Source organism: Onychostoma macrolepis, chromosome 08, assembly GCF_012432095.1.
Source record: "Onychostoma macrolepis isolate SWU-2019 chromosome 08, ASM1243209v1, whole genome shotgun sequence".
Taxonomy (NCBI): Eukaryota; Metazoa; Chordata; class Actinopteri; order Cypriniformes; family Cyprinidae; genus Onychostoma; species Onychostoma macrolepis.
In genome coordinates this window covers 18,805,201-18,817,794 of record NC_081162.1, presented here as the reverse complement: position 1 = coordinate 18,817,794, position 12,594 = coordinate 18,805,201, and the positions used below count along the sequence as shown (strand labels likewise).

General features: G+C 36.8%; 1 protein-coding gene across 1 annotated transcript; it reads left to right on the top strand.

The window, feature by feature from the left end:
- The first annotated feature begins 5,921 nt into the window (after positions 1-5,921).
- On the top strand, positions 5,922-8,894 carry mpeg1.2 (macrophage expressed 1, tandem duplicate 2). Its single transcript, XM_058785181.1, has 2 exons — positions 5,922-6,370; positions 6,825-8,894. The coding sequence occupies exons 1-2, from the start codon at positions 5,930-5,932 to the stop codon at positions 8,523-8,525; spliced, it is 2,142 nt and encodes a 713-aa protein (XP_058641164.1). The 5' UTR covers positions 5,922-5,929; the 3' UTR covers positions 8,526-8,894.
- The last annotated feature ends 3,700 nt before the right edge of the window (positions 8,895-12,594 follow it).

Here is a 12,594-nt window from a genome sequence, read left to right as displayed (position 1 = left end):
AAACAGATAATGTAATATCTCCTGTATATGAGGAAAGTTTCTCAAAGCTTCTCAAGCAAAAAAGATGCTGTTCCAGAGTTGCAGTAAAACGCTAGGGGGTCTAAGGGTTGAAAGAGAACATGATAGAGTCATCTTCTGTCTTCTCAGTTAGGCAGTAGCTGTTAGTAATGAAACTTTCCTGTTAACCAATAATTCAGCAGTGTGGCCTTTGTCACCAGGTTTAACCTGGGGCCAAAACAAGTTTACCAAATAAGCCAGGCTTATTTCAGTTAGTCTGACTTATTTTGAACCAAATTAACTGACAATAAGTCAGACTAACTGAAATAAACCTGGCTTATTTGGTAAACTTGTTTTATGAAACAGCCCCCTGAAGTGTGATAGCAAGCATAAGACTGAGGTGAAGCAAACATAGTTTGAAAATACTTATTAGAATGGGATGTGGAATCTAGACGCAGAGGATGATGGGTATTGCTCAGGGTATTGTTTGTGACACAGGCCAGTATTTATGGTGGTTATAGCTCTGTGTAATGACTGGTCAGTCATGAATGATTTAGTGGCTTACCAATACACACTCATGTATGCTATAAGGCATACAATACTTGGGACAGTTAATAAGACACAGAGTTTAGAAGCTGTAACTTCCGAATGTTGCAAAAATGCCTCCGGCAGATATGTGAATCAGTAACATAAAATAACAAAACAGCAAGATCCGGAGAACGTTAAACACTAAGTTTAGAACTTTTCAGAGAATACAGAGTGTGTACACACACAGTGATCTCACTTTAGGGAATGTTCTGGGTAAAGCATAACTTTAAATCTATGGAAAGCTTCCATGACATGCTGTCATTTCCATGGACAATCATTCTGACTAGTGCCTCAGGCCATTAAAAAAAATTGTGTTTAAAGTAATGTATTTATATTGGAGGTCTATGGGAAAAGACATTCCAGAGAGTTTAACGGCAGAAATGTGCTACTAGCATTCAAAATTAATTTTTCAGTACAAAATTATGAAATGTAAAATTCTGGTGGTCAGACTACTGATAGGCAGATAAACTAAATCAAATAAAATGTTGTCCGATACTGATAAAATTATAAAATACTGATGAAATATTTATTTTTTGTATTGTTTGTTGTTAAAATTCTATATATCTATATTTTTTTAAATAAAATTCTAAATAAATTAAAAGTAAACAAATCTAAAATCAATCATTTAAAATACTATAATATTTTAGAAATATTATACGAAAAATGGATATTCATTTTTAGATTAGCTAAAGATTACATTTAACAGTGTAGTTAAATTATTAATGTTTTAAAGATTAACTTTAAGTGAGCTTTAGATGACAGCAAAGGTAATTTAAATATAAAATGGGAAATGAGCCTCTCAGCCAGCTGATATGGTGCATATATTGTGCATTCCTAGATTTATTACACTTGTCTCATGTTAACTCGTATAAGTCTTAACTCTACATTTTTGAAAATGTTTTTAACATTTATTCCAGTGCAATGACTTCTTCATAAGCAACCCTTAACATTTTACACCCCAAAATGAGGTGCTTTGACTGCAGCTTTTTGTGCCCCAAGCTTAATATACAGTCTCTGTCACACATGCTTCACATTCAAAGATTAGAGAATAAATCAGCCAATTAAACCAGAATGCCGTTGATTTTCTCTTTCACATCCTCAGGCCCCTCATCTATTGTTAAATATTTAAGAGGATTTTATTGTGAACCACAGAATCAGGGACCTGAATCCCCTCTTTCATCCTTGTGGATTCCCCTGTTCCTCCTCTCGCCTTGTTTCCTTTCTCTGTTGTTCATTCCAGCTTCTTCAGTCCCCATGGCAGAGCTCAACACCCATCTGAACTGTTTTGAAATTTCTCTGCTTCCCTTCGCAGTTTCTCTCCGCTGGTACATTTTGATCTATACAGTTTGCTGACATAGCCTGAGTGCGGTCTGCTGAAGTTTACACAGCTGGCACAATCTTTCAGCTTTTGCATGTACACTCAGACGCACACTTAAACAAGTGATATCACCCAAGTTATATTCCTTATTTCATATCCCAGTAAGCAACACAAGAAACACAAAGACTATGTTAAGTAAGAAGCAGTATTCACACTTCAACAGAGGAACATCATGTTTACTGCATATAAAACATCTATGAACACATTTTTTCACATGTTTTTCAGTATCTATAGTTTTTTCTTTTTCTTTTCTTTTTTTTTTTACAAAAAGTGCTCATGAGGGCATCCAGGCGGAAAATAGGCAACTGGAGATCTCCTAAATCATAGGATTTAACTCTCTGAGGGTAAAGTTCACCAGGACTAGTATGAGTAGGCTATATATATATAAAAATTTCAGATAAATGTTTGTGAAGTACCGTTTAAAAGAATTCAAATCTGAAATGATTTGGCTTACATTAAGCAAAATTATTATGCAAAAACAAATAATAAACCAAGACATGCTACAAAAGCTCACGGTCAGTGTTCAAACTCCTGCTGTCATCTACTACTACCTGGTGGGCATTGGAGGAATTGCATAAAAAAATGACAAAACTACATTAAGTATGCAATGCACCATGCAAAAAATTATATAGTGTAAATGACAGGGGTAAGAGGAGAAACTGTGAGTATAAACTAAGTGTATACATTTGTTTGTGTAGTTGTGCGTATGCAAGAGGCACTGTCATCTTACCCGAATAATGAAGCAGATTTGAGTAGCCTATATAAACGAATTGAGTAGGCTTATTATTCTTATGCTTTTCATAAGGGTTTTGACAATATCTCATCCTCATTCCACTAAGAGTGTGTCTGTCTGGTCAATCATGGATGACTGTGAATAAGCACACTGAGACAACTGCATCGGTAACTAAAAACTTGTCATCCACTAGGTGTCAGTAGGCTATATGAAGTCCAAGACGACACTTAGTGTAAAATGTGGAATCATGGAATTAGATAACAAAAATATCAAACCAAGCTGCATCTATAATTTAATGTATTGTTTTTTAATGTATCAGAAGCACACTTTCATGCTAGAGGTACTCGGCTAGCTGTAATTAACCTAGTTATGTAACATGGACACCTTTTTTATGTTGATATTGTATGACAGTCACCTTGGATTTATTGGCTTCTATTTTCTTGTTTATTAGTAACTAAGTATATCAAACAAGGTTCTGAATCTCCTTCAAAGATTTTATGTCATGATCCTCGTGAACATTTGAAAATCAAACTAGTTGTTCTTCTTAAGCACCTTGAAAACATTTTCTCATACCTGTGCACTCTGACTATGGGAAATAACATAGCAACTTCTCTTGCACACACAGTTTCAGATAGGCTATATTACTTATTTTATAGAACTTTTTGGTGAATAAATAGAAATGCAGAATTATGAAGAATTTTATAAAGCTTTTGATCATTTCTCGTGGCGGGTTTCCTGTTGTGTGTATGCATGTGTAACAAATTGTGTTTTTGTAGATGAATAAAAATAGTTGAAACCAGTTGGGACAGTGTCCCAAAGCACAAAGCATCTTATCTCTTCATTCCATGGATGAATGAGCTGCAGACATCAGCATTCTCATGATGTTATTGTAAACATGAGATCCTAACCCGATAGGAAGTTTGAAAACTTAATGCCATTACATCTGACATTTTTTTTAAATTTAATTTGTGTTCTCAGTTTTTAATTCATCACTGCAATGTTATAGTTCAGTTTAGTCAAGTAGTTCATTGCCTCATTGGTGAAATAATAGTCAGTTGTAGCATACATGTTAATTTGCTATCATACTTACAACTAATTATTTAGATTATCATCAGGGCCGTGGGATCAATTTTCAGCCCGGGAGTGTAATGCTCAAGACCAGCCCACCACCTATCCCCATCCAACCCCCTCCCACCGTGGTGGCTTCTGGGAATCTGGATCAATGAAGTGACAGATCTGTTCTTACTATCCTGTTATATTTATTTTTGACACGTTTCAATAAAAAATATGAATAATGTAAATATGGCCATAAATATCAATAACAAATCACATACTGAGTTTTCTGCAACAAGTAGTCCAACTGTTACATTATGAAAAAAATGGTTTGCATTCAAACGAAAATAGTGCAGTAAGAAATATACTTTTTGCACTATTGTTTTTTTATATCCACGTCAATGTAATAAATAAAATAATGAAATAAATTATATGAAACATTTCTGCAACAAAACATACAACTGTAACATTATTTTAAAAAAAGTTCAATTCAAAATTGAAAGCTGCCAAGCAGTCATCAATAACTAAATGGAAAATCAGTAAGCATCTCGAAAGAAAGAAAGAAAGAAAGAAAGAAAGAAAGAAAGAACAGGCTAAAATCACTTACATTTAATTGAAACAGACAATCAATAGAAAAAACTGAATACTAAACCGAATTAAAAAATTCCTTCAATGTAAGTCAGTTTGGATAAAAGCGTTTGCCAAATGCATAACTGTAAATGTTGCTAGTGTACCTTGCTTGAGTCGCCAGGTCACGTGTGCTCGTTTGTCTTCTTGAAAAAATATTTGTCAGTTTGGCACATTTGGCCGCGTCATCCTCCAATGCCTTTCTTTTTTTTTTTAACCTGGCTTTTTTTTTTTTTACTATCCATTTTATTCTTCCCGCGATTAGCGCACTCTCGCTACACCACAGCATTAATGGTTTCGGTTTGTCTCCATGGCAACGACCTGGGACACGCGCTTGTGTAGAGATAGAGAGAGGGTGCGCGCGCGCGCTCTGACAACAGAAAACGTCACATTTTAATGTTAAATTCAAATATAGTGATATTAGCTTAGTTATCAGCCACACAGTAACTTAAACACATAGACGTTATTCTGTGTATGTAAAAAAATATAAATAAAATAAAAAGCTCGGCCCAATTTATGAGCGGGGCAGAGCGGCCCACCGGGAATTCTCCCGGTTCTCCCGATGGCCACTTATCATATATTTCAGCTTGTTTCTGCACCTTCTGCTGAGAGTTTGGACAGTGGTTTGTACATGAAGAGCATTAATGAAGCACAGAACAGATGTATTGCTCTATAGGCTATGACCCTTTTCTTCTTCTTCTTCTTCTTCTTCTTCTTTTATACAAATTTCCTTAAAATTTCCACCTGACAACACAAGATAATTCTAGAGCTAAAAAAATATCAGATTTTTGACGGTTGCGCAATGTGAAGGACTTTGGAAAGTCCCAACAAAATGAAACTAAAAAGTTACTAGCATACTCAGTATAACAGTAAAAAATGGGTTGAACCTCGATTGAATCTGTTGGAGTATTTTTTGGGTTCAGTTATTTAGGTTGCACAGTGAAAATTAATTTCATGATTTCTAGATCTCTAGTTTTCCTAGATGAGTGTAAGTGACAATTGTTTTGGAACAAATTACATTTGAACAGATGAGGACATGTTTTTGAGCTTGTTGTAAATGAAAACTGAAGATGATTGTTCATGTATATTTGTATGTATGTGTATATATATATATATATATATATATATATATATATATATATTATTTTTATTTATTTTTTAACTTAAATTAGGTTAATTGTGATAATTTGTGTTCAAACTAATTAATCAGCATTACTATGACATTCACCCACATGTAGATAGTTAAAAAGAAAATCTCACTGCTGAATTAAACCAGCCTGGACTGCAGCAGAAAATTGCAAAACCTCTTAAATCTGGATCAGCATTTAAGACCAGCAAACCATCCTTGGTTTAAGATGTTCTTGTTTTTCAGCAAAGGCTTGTAAAGTTTTCAAAACAACATTCTTAAAAACATCTATCACGTGCTTTCTGACTTAGCAGAGGTAGTCTTACTTGAATGTGACATTTCCCAAGACCACACCTCCTGTGAGTAAGATATTTAAGGCACAAAAAAAAAAAAAAAAACAATCGTTAGGAGAGAAACAATCTAGACCATGGAGTCTATATACACTCTCCTGGTGCTCCTCGTCGTTATCTGCAAGTCTAATGCGCTCATTCGACCCAGTAATGGCCTTCGTGAATGTCGCATAAACTCAACTTTAACAGCACTAGAGGTGCTCCCAGGTGGAGGCTGGGATAACCTGCGCAACATAGACGTGGGACGGGTGATGAACTTTAGCTATTCCCAATGTCAGACCACAGAGGATGGAATTTATCTAATCCCAGATGAAGTCTTCGTCATTCCAAGGAAAACAAGCGGAGTAGAAACTCACTCTGAGACCATCATGTCATGGCTGGAACAGAAAAGCTCCACATCAGGATCCATCAATGCAGACATTTCTTTCCCTCCAGTGCTAAACGGAAAATTCTCTGAAGAAAATACACGCATGAAAACACACCAAGTGAGGACGAATTCCGTAACAACGCGAGTTCAGGTAAGTCAGGAAAGTGGAAAAGTAAAAGCAGCATGGTTTTTCAACGACAGAAAAAAGTTAAATTGTTCACTTTTATTGTTTTAATACGTAGCCATTATTAACTTCTTAAGGAGGGAGAAATATAATATGATACGTTTTAGGAAAAGTTCTGAGAATGTGTCTGTTCAAAGATATGTTTTGAATCGACTACTATTAATACGAACACATAAAATATGCCATAGCCTCTATATTCACATTAATATTTATATCTTATTTCATTGAACTTATAAATTAATTTAATTATCTATAATAACTGCTGTCGTTGATATTTTCTCTGAATTAACAAGAAAACAATTATACCTGGCTGCTCCAACAAGTTATTTTTGTCATTAGAAATTAAAAAGCAAATATCGAAATTACCAGGAAAGGATTTCATTTCCTATATTTAGATGTAATTGTTTTATCTTTTCTGCAGGTGCGCAATCATCTGTACACCGTGAATGCATATCCTGACTTTACTCTGGACTCCCGCTTTGCTCAGCAGATTGGGGAAATCGCAGACGCTGTTGAGAACAATCAAACACGCCTAGCAACTTATCTATCAGAGAAACTCATACTTGATTATGGTACCCATGTCATCACAAGCGTTGATGCCGGGGCCATTCTGGTGCAAGAGGACTATATAAAAAGGTCTTATGTCTCTAACAGTCAGTCAGACAAGTCTTCTGTCTCTGCGTCGGCAGGCATTAACTTTTTCAACAAGGTTAACTTTAACTTTGGTAGCAAGGAATCCCAGGAAACTTCAGAAACTACCACTTACCAGCAAAACATTACATATTCTTTAGTTCAGAGCCACGGTGGGGCTTTATTCTACCAAGGAATCACTCTGCAGAAGTGGCAAGAGAGCACTCAAAATAATCTAGTGGCTATTGACAGGTCTGGTGTGCCACTGCACTATTTCCTCAATCCATCTATGTTTTCCGATCTTCCAGTTCCAACTTTACATAAACTTGCCCTTTCGGTCCAACAGGCTGCAGCGCGTTACTACAACATAAACACCATTCCAGGATGTGTAGATCCAAATTCCCCAAATTTTAACTTTCAGGCTAATGTTAACGACTCATCCTGCAAGGGTCCAGTCACCAATTTGACATTTGGTGGTGTTTACCAAATATGCACTCCTTCGGCGCAAGATGGAAAAGTCATCTGTGATGAGCTTGCGCAAAAAAATCCAGATACTGGTGGCTATATGTGCCGTCAACCGTACAGTGCCTCTTTGTTACACTCAGAGACAGTAGAGCAGGGTTACAATCAATATGAGTGCCATAGTAAATGTGATTCATGCTGGCTACTTTTTGATTGTTGTGACAATGTATGCGGAAATGCTTACTACGTCCGTCGTGCAAAAATCAACACTTACTGGTGCTCCACAACACAGACAGTCCCTCAGTACTCTGGATACCTTTTTGGAGGTCTATTCGGACCATCTTTACCAAACCCAGTGACCAAATCTCATGACTGTCCTCCAAATTACTTTGCACAAACATTTTTGACTAATGGTATGAGGATTTGTCTGAGCAATGACTATGAGGCAGGAACAGTATCTTCTGTGCCATTTGGGGGTTTCTTTAGCTGCCAGTCTGGCAACCCTCTTGCAGGGGACCAATACCGTTGTCCACCTCAGTACAGCCAACACCTTGCTGCCATTAGCGATGGCTGTCAGATATTGTACTGTGTCCAATCAGATGAGTTCACTGGTGGCCAGTTAAAACCTATTCGCCTCCCACCATTCACAAGGCCGCCTCTGGTCAACATGATGGCAACAAACACTGTAGCTGTGATGACAGAAGGTGATCGGGCCTGGCTGAGGGTTGCAGAAACCAAAAAATGGAGACTAGCAAAGCCTGGTGAAGTTACTCAAATAGTTGGAACGTTTCAGGCATCATCTACCCGGATGTCAGGAGGTGAAAAGGCTGGTGTGGCCTGTGGTGTAATGACTTTTATCGCAATTGTTGTGGCAGGAATTGTCATTTTGGTGAAACGCAGAAGGAAATTTTCTCACTTCAGATCAAGCAGGGGTTATGAAGAGATTCACTATGATGGCCAAAGTGGTGTAGAAAGTCAGAGAGAGCAACAGAATACAAATGATAATCCCACTCAACCTCTGTTGACTTAGTTATGTCGAGGACATTACGATTTGTTAAGTACTGTAAAAGTGAAATCTTGATCAGATTTGTAATCAGTTTTTTAGTATTTGGTGATAGGGAATATATTTATGTGGTGCTTGGTATAACGGCTGCTATTTACAACTGCTTCACAACTTGTGTGAATGATGAACAGTATTTTGTATTTTTATGTCTATATTATTCCAAATGAATTACTGATCCTGTGTTTTAATGAGACTATAGGCCTATCTGTAATTATATGTGTACAGTGTGTGTGCTCAGCATTCTGTACATGACTGTTTTTGTACTTTGTTGTTTTCATTTTTTTAACTGTTTTTGGGAGCAGTCTTTTATTTTTTATTCTTTAATAAAAATCCCTATTTCTGTCTTAAGTGGCCATTACTGGTGTTTTTTTATGCCATTCTCTTAACGCACAAAGATGACATTGTTTTCAAGTGTTAATTATGAAAAAATATATAGAATTTTACAATTCAAAACACACTGGCGAAAAAACTATCTGTAGTGTCTAAAGTCTCTTCTGAATCATGTTGCTTTGATGGCAAATCGTGATAACACACACACACACACACACAGTGTATTTCCTTCATTCTGCTCATAGTAAAAACTAGGGCTGCAACAACGAATCGATTAAATCGATAAAAATCGATTACTAAAAGCGTTGGCAACGAATTTCATAATCGATTCGTTGTGTCGCGCGACGCGGAGACGTTTGATTATTAAAAAAAAAAAACTTTAGTTGAGCGCGAGCGGAGTGAACACACTCGGTCTCTCTCGCACGGATGCTAGCAGAGTTTGGCGCCTCATAAATAAAAACAAAAAGTAAAAAAAAAAAAAAAAAAAAAAACGAGCGGAGGTAGAGGAAAGATACATGGCGGAGGCAGAGAAATCCGTGCGACCCAAGTCATCCAAGGTGTGGGAGCAGGGCGGCGTTTGCGTATGGCAGAGTATGGCAGTTGCCATACCCTAGCCCAGTCAGGTGCTGTGAAAAATTATCCAAACTTGAGTCGCTTATAATTCGTTTTATTATTTTAAATCAGAGAGTTTTAAAAATAGTAAACCAATTATAAGCATTAAAATAACTTGTCAGTAAAACTTCGTAACGCCATCGGATCATCGAGCTCTCAGCGAGACCTCGTAACTTCACCCGCCTCCGTTCAGATTGACGCGCGCACAGCCTGGAGAAGATGAGATCTCTGCTTTTTCGCAATGCAAGGGTGAATAAATAATTGGTGTTTGAATAGTACAGCGTTTTCTTTACTCAAACACTATGTCAGTAAAGGATAATGTTTTGTGTGTTTGAAGAGTGGAGAAGAATTAGTTATTTGCTGTCTATATACGTTTTAAATATCCTGTGCATTATGTGCATAAGCGCTTAATTTGAGATTTTGGCCAAGTGTATTAAACAACAAGAAAAACTAAGCGCCCATATAGCTACAATCAAAGTTATATAACCTGTAAAGTTGATGAAAGCATAATGCACTTAATGCACTTATGCACTGCATAACAGTTACAGCCGTTCTAACGACAGACAAAACACTCCATCTCCGTCATTCTCTGGTCAAAAACATTATTAACTCCATTTGAGCTTGATTTTCATATAATGTTAAGTGCAGGTGTCTGATACAATACCAACGCTAACCACACAGTGTTGTTAAATTATTTAATTTTTGCACTCCCCACTTATTTTATTATTATTATAACAGCTCAGGGATGTTCAAGGAGCAACATGTTTGTGCACTTTCTAAAGATTTTAGTTCTGTTTTTGAATAAAGGGTTGGAAATGAATGCTTTTTTAAAAAAAACCCGATTCATCGATTAATCGAAAAAATAATCGACAGATTAATCGATTATTAAAATAATCGTTAGTTGCAGCCCTAGTAAAAACATTCGTCTCAGAGACTTAAGCCACTGGGTGTATAATGGAAAATTGTTTGTGAATGTATGTGTGTGCTGGGTACTGTATGCAGTGTTGGGAAGGTTACTTTGGAAATGTAATAGTTTACAGATTACAAGTTACCCTACTTAAAATGTAATAAGTAGTGTAACTTTTCAATTACTTTATTAAAGTAATGTAACTGATTACATTTGATTACTTTTCTAAATTTCTAATCTTTTCAACTTACATGTTAACCAGGCAGGGTTAACCTTACAGTAGTAACCTTACTCAACACTGATTACTGTTAGACTTTCGAAATATTTCATCACTTGAATTAAGATTATAATATTTTAATTTCAAAGGAGACATTGGATGAAAAATATCTTCATTTTGCATATAAATGTGTCTTAGCAGTTTGTGGACACAACCACCCTACAATGATAGAAATTCACTCCTTTTTTTTAATCCCCAAAAACCTAAACAGTCTCAATTATCAAGCCATTTTGATTTTGGAGTGAATAACCAGCGCTCTCTTCCACCTTCAATACCACAACTGAGGTGAGACCCTTGGGCAAGGCACCAAACCCCCAACTGATCCCCGGGCGCCGCAGCAGTATGGGTGCCCACTGCTCCGGGTGTGTGTTCACGGTGTGTGTGTGTGTGTGTGTGTGTGTGTGTGTGTGTGTGTGTGTGTTTGCTACTGTGTGTGTGCACTTGGATGGGTTAAAAGGGTCCTATTATGCTCTTTTACAAAGTCTTGATTTTGTTTTTGGGGTGTACTAACTAGAACATGCTCTCATGCTTGGTGGTTCGAAAATCGCATTATTTTTCACATAATTTACATTATTACAAGACCTTTCTCCAAAGCCTTGCACAAACAGCTCGATTAGTTCTGGGTTTGATGAAGGCCCGCCTTCCGAAAAACGAAATGTGTTGTGATTGGTTAGCTGTCCCAGTGCGATGTGATTGGCGAACAGCTTAGATGTTGTTTCAGTGCTGCCCCGCCCCTTGCCAAAACAGCATGTTTGTCAATATTGCCAATCAATTCAGACCCCGAGAATATTGAACAAGAGGATCACACAGAACCTTTGCACGCACGCATATTGCAAGACATATTAAAGTGGTAACGTTATTGTTGTTGGTTTTTTTGTGGCTAAATCACGTTTTAGATAGGATGTAAACAACAGCTTAAAAATAACTGCATTTACTGTACAGACAAGTGCAACGGCAATATGTATTATATGTTCATTGTTAATTCTAACATTATAACATGAATTGCAGTGAAACTGTTATACAGTTGAATTTATTTATACCATAGTCCCACAGGTTTACACTATTTGTGGCGGCATATATATGCAAATTAATTCTCTGCCAGCGGGAGGCGCTGTTTGAGCAGGAGAGAGCGAGGTTTCCCTGGTAACGCTGTACACAAAACAGAGCTCTGCTCACACATGCTGCTTTAGCAGACATTACATGCAAGATTAAATTAAAATGACATCCAAAATTTTCTGAAAACAGTCGGTTTCCTTCAGAAATACAGTGATATAAAAACACCCGCACCAGGTTTCGATTTTGAAAGGTGCAGTGCTCAACCAAGCTTCTCTCCACCCGCCAACTATTCAGATTTCAGTAGGCGGGATTTATTTTAATGATATTCTAATGGACCAATTTGTGACATCACAAATACAGGAAAACAACTTTGTAGTCCAAACAAGCCGTTCGTTGTAGTTCTTGAAAAGGGATTTTTTTTTTAAAAAACAAAATATCTCCCTTTGGAGTTGACTTTGAGATTTGTAACTTTGTAGATCTGTTTATGCTCAAACATACACACTGACTAAAATTCAAAAAGTGAAAAAGCATAGTAGGACCTCTTTAAATGCAGAGCACAAATTCTGAGTATGGGTCACCATACTTGGACTCGTCACTTCACTTCACTTTCACTAAATTAGTTTATGTCTGGCTGCGCAAATCATTTTACTCCAGACTGTTTTCTGAATGAGGGAAAATTCAAGGCAGGTTTTGTTAAAAATTAAAAACTCAAGGATGGATCACTTCCACAGAGGAGAGGGGTGGGGTGAGCAGAGCTCATTAGCATGTAAAGAGATATGCACCGAAACAAGTCACTGTGAACAGAGCTGTTTTTAACAAGGTAAAAAGGGTGTTGTTTTATACGACCACTGAGA

What these genes read in the sequence shown, in the direction of transcription:
- mpeg1.2 (XM_058785181.1), top strand. Translation starts at nt 5,930, where the DNA reads ATGGAGTCTATATACACTCTCCTGGTGCTCCTCGTCGTTATCTGCAAG. An exon ending in CCGTAACAACGCGAGTTCAG is followed by an intron (nt 6,371 to 6,824) that starts GTAAGTCAGGAA and finishes TCTTTTCTGCAG; the next exon opens with GTGCGCAATCATCTGTACAC.